Source organism: Trachinotus anak, unplaced genomic scaffold, assembly GCF_046630095.1.
Source record: "Trachinotus anak isolate AG129_WGS33_773 ecotype Australia unplaced genomic scaffold, CSIRO_AGI_Tana_v1 ptg000001l, whole genome shotgun sequence".
NCBI lineage: Eukaryota > Metazoa > Chordata > Actinopteri > Carangiformes > Carangidae > Trachinotus > Trachinotus anak.
The window spans coordinates 7,792,722-7,805,399 of record NW_027273852.1 but is presented as its reverse complement, the minus strand read 5'-3'; the positions used below and the strand labels follow the sequence as shown (position 1 = coordinate 7,805,399).

Below are 12,678 nucleotides of genomic sequence, written 5' to 3'. Positions count from 1 at the left end.
CCCCCCGACCCCCTAATAACATGCCTCATGCGGTCATGCTTGTTTCTACTTGATTATTTTAATTTGCCGCTGTTTATTTTGCTTTCATGCTTTAACAATGATACTGTTTCAGTTGAATTGCCTGAGCTTATGAGCCTCTCCCAGACGCTACAATGCTAATAAAGACTGAGGCACATGCCAATAATATATCCCTGATGTGCAGAGAGGAAAGGATTTATCTATAAGAAAACAACCTATTTCATGTTCCAACATCCTTGCAACATTATGATTTACTCACATTATTGTTGTTAGGCTTTTTGAATGTTATAAAATGGTCCGGATAATTGATGAATTAAAGCATTCAATTTATGGCTTTGTCCAGATGAAGTTAATTGTGGGGGAAAATAAATGTCATGGTTGAAGTACATTTAAAAGAAAAAAACTCCAGAGCTTTGCATGCTTTTTCAGTGCTTATTCCCGTTCAGGGAACCTATTTATTCCTGCTGTGCATTAAACCTGGTCTCATAGGTACAGAAGACTCGCTGTGCAGCCAAAGCAACCAAGGAGAGCTCCATTTTACGGCAGCACAGACAGGTGTGGAGCAGAGAGTGCCCCAGGCTGCAAAAGGCTGAGTAAGAGCTCCCTATTACTCCCTGTCATTTTCTGCTGCAGTTTTCTGAATCTGCTATTATACCATGCAACCGCTCCATTTAAGCCCCATTGAGCCCAGACAGGAACCTCCTTGAAAAAATAGTGTAAAAATATGGGACAAAAGTGATCTCAAAGAGAAAAAAAATGTTTCATGGAGAAAACAAGAAGATATGAGACGGAAGATTTACATGTAAGGTGATTTTCCTGCAGTGATGGCGTTGAGTTAGGGTATCAAAGTGAGAAAAACTGAGATGAGTGGGGAGTTGCACTTGTGTGGAGACAAAGGGGTACACTGAATAGAGGAACACTCTTCCTCTGCATGCTGAGGCAGAAGTGTGGGACTGGGCCCCCGGTGGTGTCATGCCTTGTGAAGTGAGAAGGGCAGCGCTAGCTCTGGGGTGCAGCTTGTTTGGCTGCGTAATGACTGTGTCTGAGCCACCCAAGGTTAATGATGTACACAAGCGGGAGCCTCAGTAATGAGCCTACTCATAAAGATGTGCCACTGCTTGCAGCTCTCTACACATATACTGGTTAAATTACCTTGGGATTCAAAAGCCACCTTGTCAAAACAACCAAGTATATCTCTATGGTTACTCTTCCTTTATCCACAATCATGTCAACCCATGGGCCAGTTAGGAAGATGTAAATGATTACTATAGCTCCCTCAATGGGCAGGTTGGTGCAATGCTACTCACTGGAACAAGACATCTTACCTGTCTCATAAATTCTTTATTTTTTTTTTTAATACCATCAGTCTAGTCTGAGATAGTGTGTGTCATAGTCAAATGGAAAGATAGCTCTGCCCCCCTTCCCACCTTACTGTTGGTTCTTTAAGTGTATTTAGAATGCATACTTGTGCTTTTTGCACCACTGGTTGGGTGTAGTCAATAAGGAGAATGCTAGGTCAACTCATAGCTAAATTATTGCCCGGGGAAATTGCTCCATTGATTGTTACAGTTGAAATATTTGGTGATCTGGTGGGGACCAAGAAAACACTAGGCTGCTCAGAAAGAAAAACAAAATACATGAAGGATTAAGATGACCAGAATTTTTAAGTAGCTGTAATCAGTATTTTTATAGTAATAAAATGACAATGTGACAATGCAAAAGGGAGAACTCATAGTAAAGAAAGCTACAGAGAGTTATCACCTGAACCTGTTGCTTTACAGAGTGTTGTAGTGAGTTTCAGTTCATTGTTTAGGTGTCCAGCCTGGAACTCGACTGTTTCTGGTTCACTCTCATGTCTCACATAGCATAGATTTTGGCCACATTAGGCTGCTGCCTTCAGCAAAAAATCCATTGCACTCTACCTGATCAACACCAAACATCAGACAGACACAGTTAGCAAGTTGCTGGTGAACATATTAAAGGATTTAGGGGCTAAAGAGAGAAAACATTTTCCTCAGGAGTTGGTAGAAGCAGAGCTAAAGGAGGGATAATACTGGAACTGCATTCACAAGGTGGACAAAAACATGACTTCAAATAAATGATAATGTTGCTCCATAACAGCTGCAGCTGTTGGATCATGGATCTCTAACAAGCTTGCTACATCTACTTAAAAGGAAATCATACTATGTAAATGCTGTGGTCACGACTTGTTTCCACTTCAAAGCATTTATGCCATTATCTTGCTTTCTTCACAGATGATTTAATATTATAAATTATTAGCTAAATTAGCTAATATAATGTGTTTGTGTATAATACGGCTTTCTCTTGTCCCATGAAACAGGGAGAAGGCTGAGAAAGATGTCTGTGATTTTCTAGAGCAGATCAGGCCAAATAGTAGAACAGACACTGGCATCTTCTCACTTCAAGATTATGGTAACAGCATCAACAGTTTTTAAACAGTACCTTTGTATCAACAGCAGTCTCTCTGCTGTTTATGAGGACTGTACTAATATGTGTCTTTGTGGGTTTTGGGGGTTTAGACCTGTTCCTTAAGAGGGAGCGGGAGGCATTCAGGATAGCCACTGTGGAGCCTGTTCATCAGCTCAGGGATGACCTGTGCTTCAGACTGGGTGAACTTCAACATCAGCAGCTCACTGCCAATCCATCAAACTGGAAACAAGTAATACAACAGGTATCTCCATAATATGAAATAAAGACACATCTGAATGGCTACTGCTGTCATCAGAGTAACTTTGATGAAGACAAGCCTTAAGAAAGCTTAATTTATGGAAGGCTAGCAGAATGGCAGCATTTTAAAATCTATTCCAGAAAATTAGATTTATATAGTTTTTTTTACTGCTCAGAAATAAAATGGTTCAGCGTCTGAGAATACAAAATTGCATTTGGCAAATCATGTCCTCATTTGTTAGTGAACCATTTGGCAATATTTTATCCCGTTTTACACTGAAAGCCTTCAACAATTAATCTGAGCTGTGCTCACTCTCTGTTGGTGCCAAACCAAAACAGTCTGTCCTGCACATCCAACAGAAGTTTAAATTAAACCACTCTCCTGCTTCTTCACTCAGCTTGCACACAGTGTTGTATTCACTGTCCATGAATCTCCTGTTTGTTAGATATCCACAGTCCATAAGTCACCATTTCTTCCTTTGACTCTCAGAGGCTTTTTGCAAGCTCGAGAGATGAATGGTGAGATTAAGGAGTAAGCAGGGGTCTTTAAAGACAGACCTTACGCAGAATGAACTGTCTGCCAGCCATTTTGTCTCCTCTCTGTAGCTCACTCATGCTTGTGTCTTTCCCATGACCCCCCTCTACTGTGCTGGCCCACAACTCCTACCCACCTGATTGCATTGGCACAATAGAAAAACCCCCACCATGCACACCCAGCCACGATGCCTTCCCTGCTTGTCTTTTCCTTTTTTCATGTCTTTTGTCTATATTTCAGTTTCTTATTTCACCATTTTGCTTTACTCACTGACTCACAAGAAATTCGAGAGAGACCCTTTGCAGGTGCTGTATAATTACACTTTTTAAATGAAAACTGAAGAATCTGTAGGAGACTGGTACTTTGTTAAACTCTAGTTTACAAAAGCGAATCAAAAAGCACTGTAAGAGTGAAATTTACCCCATGCCATGTTAATGGCTGTTAAATATTGTGAATTGACATCATGCACTTGACCGGTCATTTCCATCAGTTAGAATGGTGAAATGGTATTTCTCCTTAATTATTCATTTTGTGCAGTGTGTGACATTAACTATTGTACTAGGTGAGTTTTCTCTTAGCTGTGTTTCCTGTAATTAATGTATTCGCTGTAAAAGAGATATGCAGTTTATCAACAAGATAGACAGGATAACATCACTTTGAAATACACAAAATGAGCACTGATAAGGCAAGCATGCAGTGACTAGGTATGATAACAGGTCTGGTTTCTTCTTCTTTAATCAGGTTTTAAGATTATATGCAAAGGAAGGGTACGAGTTTCTTAACTGTATAATCAATGGAAGGATGGAAGGAAGGATTGTGCTGTAAAGGCTGTGTAGCCGAAAGATGTTTTCCTCCTTGGAACAACAATGTTTGCTCTTATTCTTGAGCTGGTTAATCTCTCCCCACCATTTTTCTTAAATGTGAATGTGGAAATACTAATCCTCTAACAATTTGTGTATTAAAAAGCATTGTGAAGAGTTTCCCAGCAAACAAGTACACATTGTTTTTATGCACACTGTTCAGGCTTTATTAGTTGTCAGTGTAAGAGACCAAGTGGTTAAATAGTGTGTTATATGTGAGAAAATCATAGCATGAAAGTAAGTCTTAGCAGCTTCAGGTGTCTTGTATTGTTTTTAAATAAATCTAAATTGAATTTTTTTTGCAACAACTTGCATAATCTGAAAGCCACTTTGTAACTATTTCTATTATCTGTGCAAGTTTAAGAGCAGCTTCTTCATGTATGTTTATTCTGCATACATTTGTGCATCAGCTCCAATAGTAAATGATGTATAAGCTGAAGAATAGTGGACTTAGAAAAGATCCCCGGATAGTCCAACATTACAACAGAAAGTCGGTGACACTGCCTCCTAGATCCTTACATGTTGGTTATCGTGGTAACAGCTGCAACGACACTGTGGGAAGCAAAGCAGGCGTTCTAACGGCCTGGCATTCTGTACCTCTTGATCCTCCTGCAGGATCCCATGATGTTCCTTCCCCAGCTGGATACAGTTCTTCCAGTGTGTCTACTGCACACAAGGAGCATAAGCTCCATCAACCTGTTAAGCAGTCTCATGCTTTCCTTATATACCTGCAGGTTTTATTCAGAGTTGTGGAATGGTGACGTCTCTCGCTATCTTCAGCCATATTGTTACTGTTACTTTTACTAATATACTGTAAAAACATTTGAAAAGTTGTTACTAATCAGAACATAATACACATCTATTGATGTAATGTTTTTTTCCTGACTCTCACATTGTCTAAATGTTCAGTCATTCGCAAAACACATTAACTTTTTAATCTGTTTGCAGGTCTTGATGAGTGTTATTGCTTATGTGAAAAAAAGGTGTGTAAAGCTTTTTGCTGCTCTGGGGGGAGCTGCAAAAATGTCTGATAAATTGCTTCAAGTGATGCCACTTAGGGAAGCAGCAGTTGGGACTGAAGACTAGTTTGAAAATGAAAGAAAAAATCTGTGGATATGGAGTTGGAAAGAAATTACCTCTGTAGCCCGCTCTTCACTGCAGGCTACATTAGCCACTGTTAGAATAACACACCCAAATCTCTGACACTAACTGCTGGCGATCAACTTGAATTGTGGATAATATAGTTTCCAGGTTTTGGCAAGGAAGAACACATGGAATAAAATAGACAAGCACTTTTTTTAACTACCACTACCCGAAATCACAACAACAGACTAAAGTGGCATCAAATCGATGATTTTCTATTCTGTTAGAAAAAATGATGCTCAGGACTTATCTGTAATAATTGTGAAGTGCTGAGGTCTGGTGAAACAGTCCGCTACTCAGAGTGAGTGAGTGAGCAAAACCACAAGTGGTTAGTGTTTGTGTTTAGCCATGGCTGTAGTCTGCAGTCACCTTTGTACACATGTTGGCAGACTGGTGGGCACAGGACACATTGTGAAGGCCAAACAGCAAGAATGAGACAGATGTCTTCAGGGCCATAAGGACAGAGAAGTTGGTACTTTTCACTTTAAGACTTGAATATTTCCTTTGATGCACTAGTGTGAATGGTTCACAACCAAATGTTTATGTATTCATACAATTAGATGTAAATGACATAAACTTTGTCGTTCTTATCTTCCACCAATCTTCCACAGTTTTGCCAATACACACAAATATTTGAAATACTATTGCAGCTATTCTACCAATGTACTGTTTGTATGAATAAAAACAGCCTCTTCTGTTTCTAATTGAATTTTCCACGTTCCTTCTCGGAAACTCAGAAAAACACCTAATTATTTGATAAGCATTGTCTCCATTTCTAAGTGGCTGTTTTACTAATACTGATTCACTTTGAGGATAAATGTTTCTAAATGTACATGACTGTGAGAACGGGGTGGGGGGCAGAAAGACAATTCTGTTCAACCTGTGCTGTTGATATGAGCAGACATAACATAATGAGAGTGTGGGAAAGTGTTACAGTAGATAGCTGGGATCTCTTGTGTCTGTTCCGTGTATCCCTACAGTCCCAGATTTGTTTCAGCAGCAGGAATTTAATCGGAGTCTTTATGGATATCAGAGGGATTCCCGGATAGTCAGGGAAGACTTGTAGCTTTGTTTGCCCAATACAGTTTAGTCCATTTGATATTGAGGTGACAGTTCATACTTGGCAGATTGATTTCCCTGGACAGTGTGGAGTCAGATTGTATGGCTTTCATGTTTGTTTTCTAAACCTGTATTTAAGATGTTTCCATGTTTTGTCCTTGAATTACCAGATACACTTTGTGAAAGACCAGCAAGATGACATTACTGCAAAACTTCATGCAGAGTACCAAGCATTGGAGGAGGAGATTTTGGGCCTTGCCTTGGAGGTAAGTTTCTCACTGCTGGCTGTAGATATCCAGATTCTGTTTCAGCAAATTTTAAGACTTCTGCTCAGAAAGAGATTGCTGCACTTTGTCACCAAAGCCAATACATTATCTTGCATATCTCAAAGATCATCGTATTTTCCTCTGCAGAAATATCTTACCAATACTTCAGATAATCTGGTGACCACAGAAAATATTCCAGAGGAGGTTTTGAATTCAGACTGCCCTTACCCAGAGCTGAAGGACTCCCTGATCCAGGCCTTCCACTCCCTGTCAGACAGATACCAGAGCCGGCTGCAGTGTCTTCAAGAGCAACTGCAAAGAACTGACAGGTAGGCCTTTAGACAAGTAAGGCTTTGCTTCTTTTCATATCTCTAAGTGTTTACACATTGATTGAACAATAAAATTGTTTGTTTTTTTTGTTTTTTTAGCTAATATCAAATAAGTGCATGATGACAATCCCTCCAATATCTTACTTAGTGATTTAGGCATTTTAGTGATTTTCAGCCATCCATAAATACAACACAGAGGAAGAGCTCTTGTGTAACTGGGCTGATCAAAATGGAAAACTCAGCAGGACATCCACAGCATATAGAGGCACAGTCACTTCATTCCCCAGAGGCAGGCTGTTGAGCAAGACAAGTCCTCCTCACCAGGAGGTTGATTATATTAGCGCCTTCAAGCCACTTCACAACTTGAATTTTATTTCCATATGATCGCTGTATAGCACATTTGCCTCTATGACTAATATGTAATTCATCAGTGTATGATGGAAATGAAGTGAAATGAAGGAAGCAGAATATAGTGTCATAGCTTTATTCATTATTTATGTTTCAGGTTCTGTGGCTGGCATCCAGATGACCACCTACGCTTCCAGTTTACATTGTTTCAGTACACTCATGACATACCCAACCACAGAGTACTCTTTATGGACATGCTGCAAAGACTCTTCCCTGGGAAAACTAGGCAAGAGCTGGTTAGTACATTGGAAAAAGATAATTGATTCATTTGTTTATCAAACAGAAGAACTATGTCTATTTAAGAGAAAATATGCAATTTATTTTCAATGAATACACAGGCAGCCAGTCACCTCAACACACACAGACATACTAATAGATACTAATAGACTAAAACTTTTATTTTTCAGCTGAAAGAATTTGTCAATTAACTGTTAATCAATTGACAGAAAATTTATCAGCAATAGTTTTGATAAATGAATAATTATTTAGGTTGTGTTTCAAAGTTAAACTTTGCTTGCGCTTCTCAAATGTATGATATGTGATATATGATAAACTGAATATCTTTGGGTTGTGAAAAAATGATTTGACAAAACCAGAGATTTGAAGACATTGCATCAATTTGTGATCGACATTTTTCATAATTTTGTGATATCTTATATACTAAACTAAATAAATTAATCAACAGAGTTTTTGGCAGATTAATCGATGATGACAGTAACTGATCATTGCTTCCATACTCTACCTCTCTTTTTCACACTCACACAGTTACATTCATACATGGAAGCTACCGAGTGCAACCACAGTCTGGTCTGCTGACCACTGAGCAAGTGAGGGTTAAGTGCCTTGATTGAGAGCAGGATTTATCCAGTGGGACACTGTATATTGATACACACACTCCCACACACACCCCTCTTAAACTGTTAAAATTAGTCCCAGACTCCCTGATCAATGTCGCTCAGTACCCTGAACTGAGCCGACAGACACATAGATAAGCTTGGACAATGATCCACTCAGCACGCTGCAGGATGTGCCATGTCACCCACTGTGGACAGCTCGCTCACCCCACAGCCTAGCATCGCCATGACAACCGCCAGCCCTTCTCTCCTTCCCCTCCTTTCCCGCACTCAGAGACACTGTCCTCATATCAGTTCCAGCTGGGTGCTGCATTTAGAGCTGTGATCGTTTAGTGTTGGGGGGAGGTTGCAAGGAGGAGAGATGTGTCTCTTAACAGTCTTTCACTATACTCTCCACACTTCCTAAGAAACAGACCCAGAAATGATGTAGTACTGACTCCACCTAATACTCCAACTATTAGTCATAATTAAGATGGCTTGCGTGCAGTGAATAATCAGTGAGAACTGTAGATTGGGTTGCTGAACCCCCACTGATTAAGCACATACATGCTATTCTGCTTTAGGTGTTTAGAAAAAAAGTCTTGATTTTATTATTGTTATTATTATTATTATTATTATTCTTTTTTTTTCTTTTTTTTTTTCGTTTTGCATTTTCTAAAATCTAAATTAAGTAAGACATTGATAAGTATCCGGATTAGTATCCAGTAACCTCAGATGTTGGTTCCCTACTTGAAAGGAGCTCAATCTGCTCTGGGCAGATATTTCCCTTGTATTTGCTGTGGGAAAAAAATATTCCCATTACTCTTGCAGACATATAGGTTGAAATTCTATAGTTAGCACTTTAATTACAGAAACATTTCTGTGGACTAATCTGCTTTGCTCTAACCTGTTTTATGAAGGTTTTTCACTTCAGAGCATTGAAGGTTGTTCCTGTTTGAGCTGTAATATTTTGCCCACCTGCTATTTAGTTTCATCTGTGTGCAATCATTGCAGGATGATAGCATCATTTTTCTATTGGTTTTGTCAGTTTTTAAAAAAATTATAATACAAGCTAAAACTACTTTGTGTCATAGCTAGATAGCAGGTGTAACATATTACTGCAGTTAAAGGGTTTGTGCAGTGTAACAATTTAAGAGCTTCAGTAATAAAACAGTTGCTATGTTCCTCTCAATTCCTTGCAGTTTAAGAGGAATAGTTTGAGACCTTTGTAAAAATATTGCTTTTTTGAAATTGTCGTTTTTGTTTCTTTTTTTGAGCTTGCAGAGAAATATCCAAAGGAAAGTAGAACGGAAGCAGAGAGTATGACTGGAGACTGAGTTACATTAGTGACACTGACTTACTTTGTTCTCTTAATCCCAAAATATTTCAATAAAATAATTTCTCTCTGCAGTTTGTTGACAATGGCCTGCAATCACAACCAAAATATATATTACTGCCTCAGCAAAGCGCCACAGTAAGTGCGTGTGGGTATGGCTTCTGTGTTCCCTTTGATGACTGTAAGTGGAACCAGTTTCAATGACTCAGATGGTTGTACTCCATCTCGCTTAGTGTGAAGGTCTCCCTCTGCTGGATGGGGCTCTTTATTTTCTATTATGACTTACTCTTTGATGTACTCTCATAACAAATAGGAGGCCAACAGAGTACCAGCAGGATTTCACAGTAATACCCTCATAATATTCCAGGTCAGTTGTGAAAGTGATTCATACCTCTTACCTTTTCTGACTATACACAGAGAGTCATTTTTAGTTTTTCTTTATTTTCTTTGTACTTCTCAGTCTTCATGGAGACATTACTCCGCAGAGGGAATGTGGATGCAGCAGCTGAACTAAGTGTCATGCCACTTTAAGTGTGCACTGCAGACACGGTGCGGTAGATGCTTCTGCATATATTCTGTGTGTAATAATGGTGGCTAAAGTGCATGCTAGCTTGTGTGCAAACACACATTGCATATCAAGGGTAAACATGAAAACATGGATGCAGACACATGCTGTGTTTAAGCTTACTTAGGCTTACTAACAGCACAACAAAGGCAAGGGTAGTGAAGGAGAAAGTGAAGAACAAAGGGTGGATCTTCCTCAAGTTCCAAAGTTGTGCATTAATAAACAGGATTTGCTTGACTGCTGCTGGCACTTCGGTTCCGTTGGCACGTCTGTCAGCTCACTCATTTTCAATAAAACCAGTCAGCCGTCTAATGCCTTCCCACCGTCAGTTAGCCGCTATTAGCCCATAGATGAATATCATTCCCTCTGTTCCAATGAAGCAGCCAAGTGATGCAGCTTCTGTGAGTGCTGACACAATGATGAATAGCTACAGGGAGCCCTCACACAGAAAGAAACTGTTTTCCTTCAGGATATTTCAAAGCCAGGAGAGAAGGACCATTTTATACACCAGCCTAGCTAGACCTGACAGAGTTTTCCCTATGGTCCTGCTGCCATTGTTATAGACAGTGTAATGTATCATGTAAGAGTCTTTGAGGATTTCTGTTTGCATGTCATCAATTTGACCCAACACTATGTATAATTCAGCAGTGTTGTCATTTGGGCTGCAGTTGTTCAGTATTTAGAAGAATAACTTATACACTATACCAATTTATATATTTATCCGATGTGCAAACAATGCCGTCTCTGTGCATGTTGTTCTTCCAGATGGAGCATGAACGTGTGTGGGACTGGCAGCGCTTCACCCAGGCACAGTTGAGCGTAGTGACCCAGCAGTGGCAACGGGACCAGGAGGAGCTACTGGCCAGGGCCCTGGTCACATTGCAAGAGGCAAGAAATACCCACCAGGAGGAGCTGGGGCACCTCAGAGACCGAGAGAGCCAGCAGGACATCTGCTCGCAGCTCAGAGAGAAGGTTAGTATTTAGTATGTCTTCACACCAGGAAGGTTTAGCAACATGTGCAACTTTATGAGATGGCACTTTTTATGTTGGAAATGAAGCCGCAATTCTGTGCCTGCAACCCATGTTTAATCTCACTATGAAGTAGATCTATAGCTTTAATATCATTCTTGTTCACTCTTCTGCAGCCTCTTCAGTATGAGTGGTCTACTTCTCTACTGTTCTTATTTATAAGTGACATGCACTCACACTGCTGGTGGAGAGGATAGAATTGAGCTGGTTTCCAGGATATTTAACATGAAATCCTTTTTCTCAAAAGAACATGTGTAGATCTTATAGTTTCTGTGAGGGGTGTGTGAGGCACCAGACAGGCAGCATTGTCAGACTGTCTGCTTGTGTACAGTATATCTGCTGACGAGGTTGCATGTTACACCAGACTGCCTGACAGCATCCCCTGATTTAGCTGCCACTTGGGATGGGATGTGAATGCAAACAAGATACTAAGGATGGTCTCGCAAACATGATGTTGCTGTCTCTGAGGGGTGCTGGTTCACATTCACACAACAAACAAGTTACTCATGTGAACAAATCCATGTGCCGCTAATGCAGTGCTGTACAAATTGAATTTTCTTTGCCTGACAGTTTTTTTTGTTTTGTTTTTTGTTTTTTTTTTTAAAAAGGTGCTTATTTCCTGTGGCTGATCAGATAACAAGACACTCTGATGCACTGAAGTAGAATTGGTGTGGGCCATCACCATGGAGCCTAGTTTTGTCAAATTATGTGACGATGTCAACCTATGTTAGGCCCAAATTCATAGTTTTGGTAGAGTAGTTGAATTGTTTGGGATTTTATGAATGTGTATGGATTTATACCCTAAACATATTTCACTGTATGAGAGGAGAGTTATCAAGCTGGATAAGCCTACGGCTGGGATCTTTTCTCAGGTTCCCATGTTGGGACAATGGGAAAATAATATATGATAATGTCTCTCTTGGTCATAGAGGGCATTTGGGAATCAGCAAGGCATCAAAATTGTGGCATAAAAAGTGCGTCTTGATTCCTCAAACTGTCCCTACCTGTGCAGCTTAGGACAGGACCAACAGCACTCTGATTTACTGCGGCTTACCTGAAGTCTGACACCAAGATCCCTTCTTCTAAACCCAAAACAATTGTTGGAATGGAGGACATTTTCTAAAGAGCTTGACAATTGATTATTTTTCCATGGAGTTTAATATGAAGGCTTTCTGCCTCATCTTCAAGGAGAAAGGTGCTATACTCAAGGACTACAATCTAAAGTGGAATTACTCTATTAAATATACAGAGCAGTATATACAAGGGACAAGAGAGGGAAGGGTGCATTGCTCAGTTGTGGTGTGTATATAGTTAAATAATAATAGTAAAGAAACACTGGAGGTTATACTTTTGTTTTCATGCTCATGCATGTCTCACTAGGAGAAACCATCTTGGCCAGTGACTTCATGATAGTTTTAGTAACATAACATTATTGTGTTATTTCCCTGTAATCATCCTCAAAAAATATAATCCTTATCCATAATCCATATCCTTTGCTGTGCATTGTCATTTACTTCTAATGTAAATGAGGAAGCAAATTCAGGGGCGATGATCACTTCACATTCAGTTCTGGCAGGAATGAAGCATCTTCAGATACAGCTGCAATGAC

The 12,678-nt window shown here is 39.7% G+C and overlaps 1 protein-coding gene across 5 annotated transcripts in view; it reads left to right on the top strand.

The window, feature by feature from the left end:
- LOC139614600 (coiled-coil domain-containing protein 148-like) overlaps positions 1 to 12,678 on the top strand; it is a 30,846-nt gene that overhangs the window by 5,763 nt on the left and 12,405 nt on the right. For all 5 annotated transcript variants that reach the window (XM_071472270.1, XM_071472181.1, XM_071472021.1 and 2 more), the window contains 7 exons: positions 508 to 611; positions 2,360 to 2,451; positions 2,559 to 2,710; positions 6,474 to 6,569; positions 6,717 to 6,898; positions 7,404 to 7,542; positions 10,806 to 11,012. In XM_071472270.1, the coding sequence (XP_071328371.1) occupies positions 508 to 611; positions 2,360 to 2,451; positions 2,559 to 2,710; positions 6,474 to 6,569; positions 6,717 to 6,898; positions 7,404 to 7,542; positions 10,806 to 11,012 (972 nt within the window). The remainder of the gene's footprint in view (positions 1 to 507; positions 612 to 2,359; positions 2,452 to 2,558; positions 2,711 to 6,473; positions 6,570 to 6,716; positions 6,899 to 7,403; positions 7,543 to 10,805; positions 11,013 to 12,678) is intronic.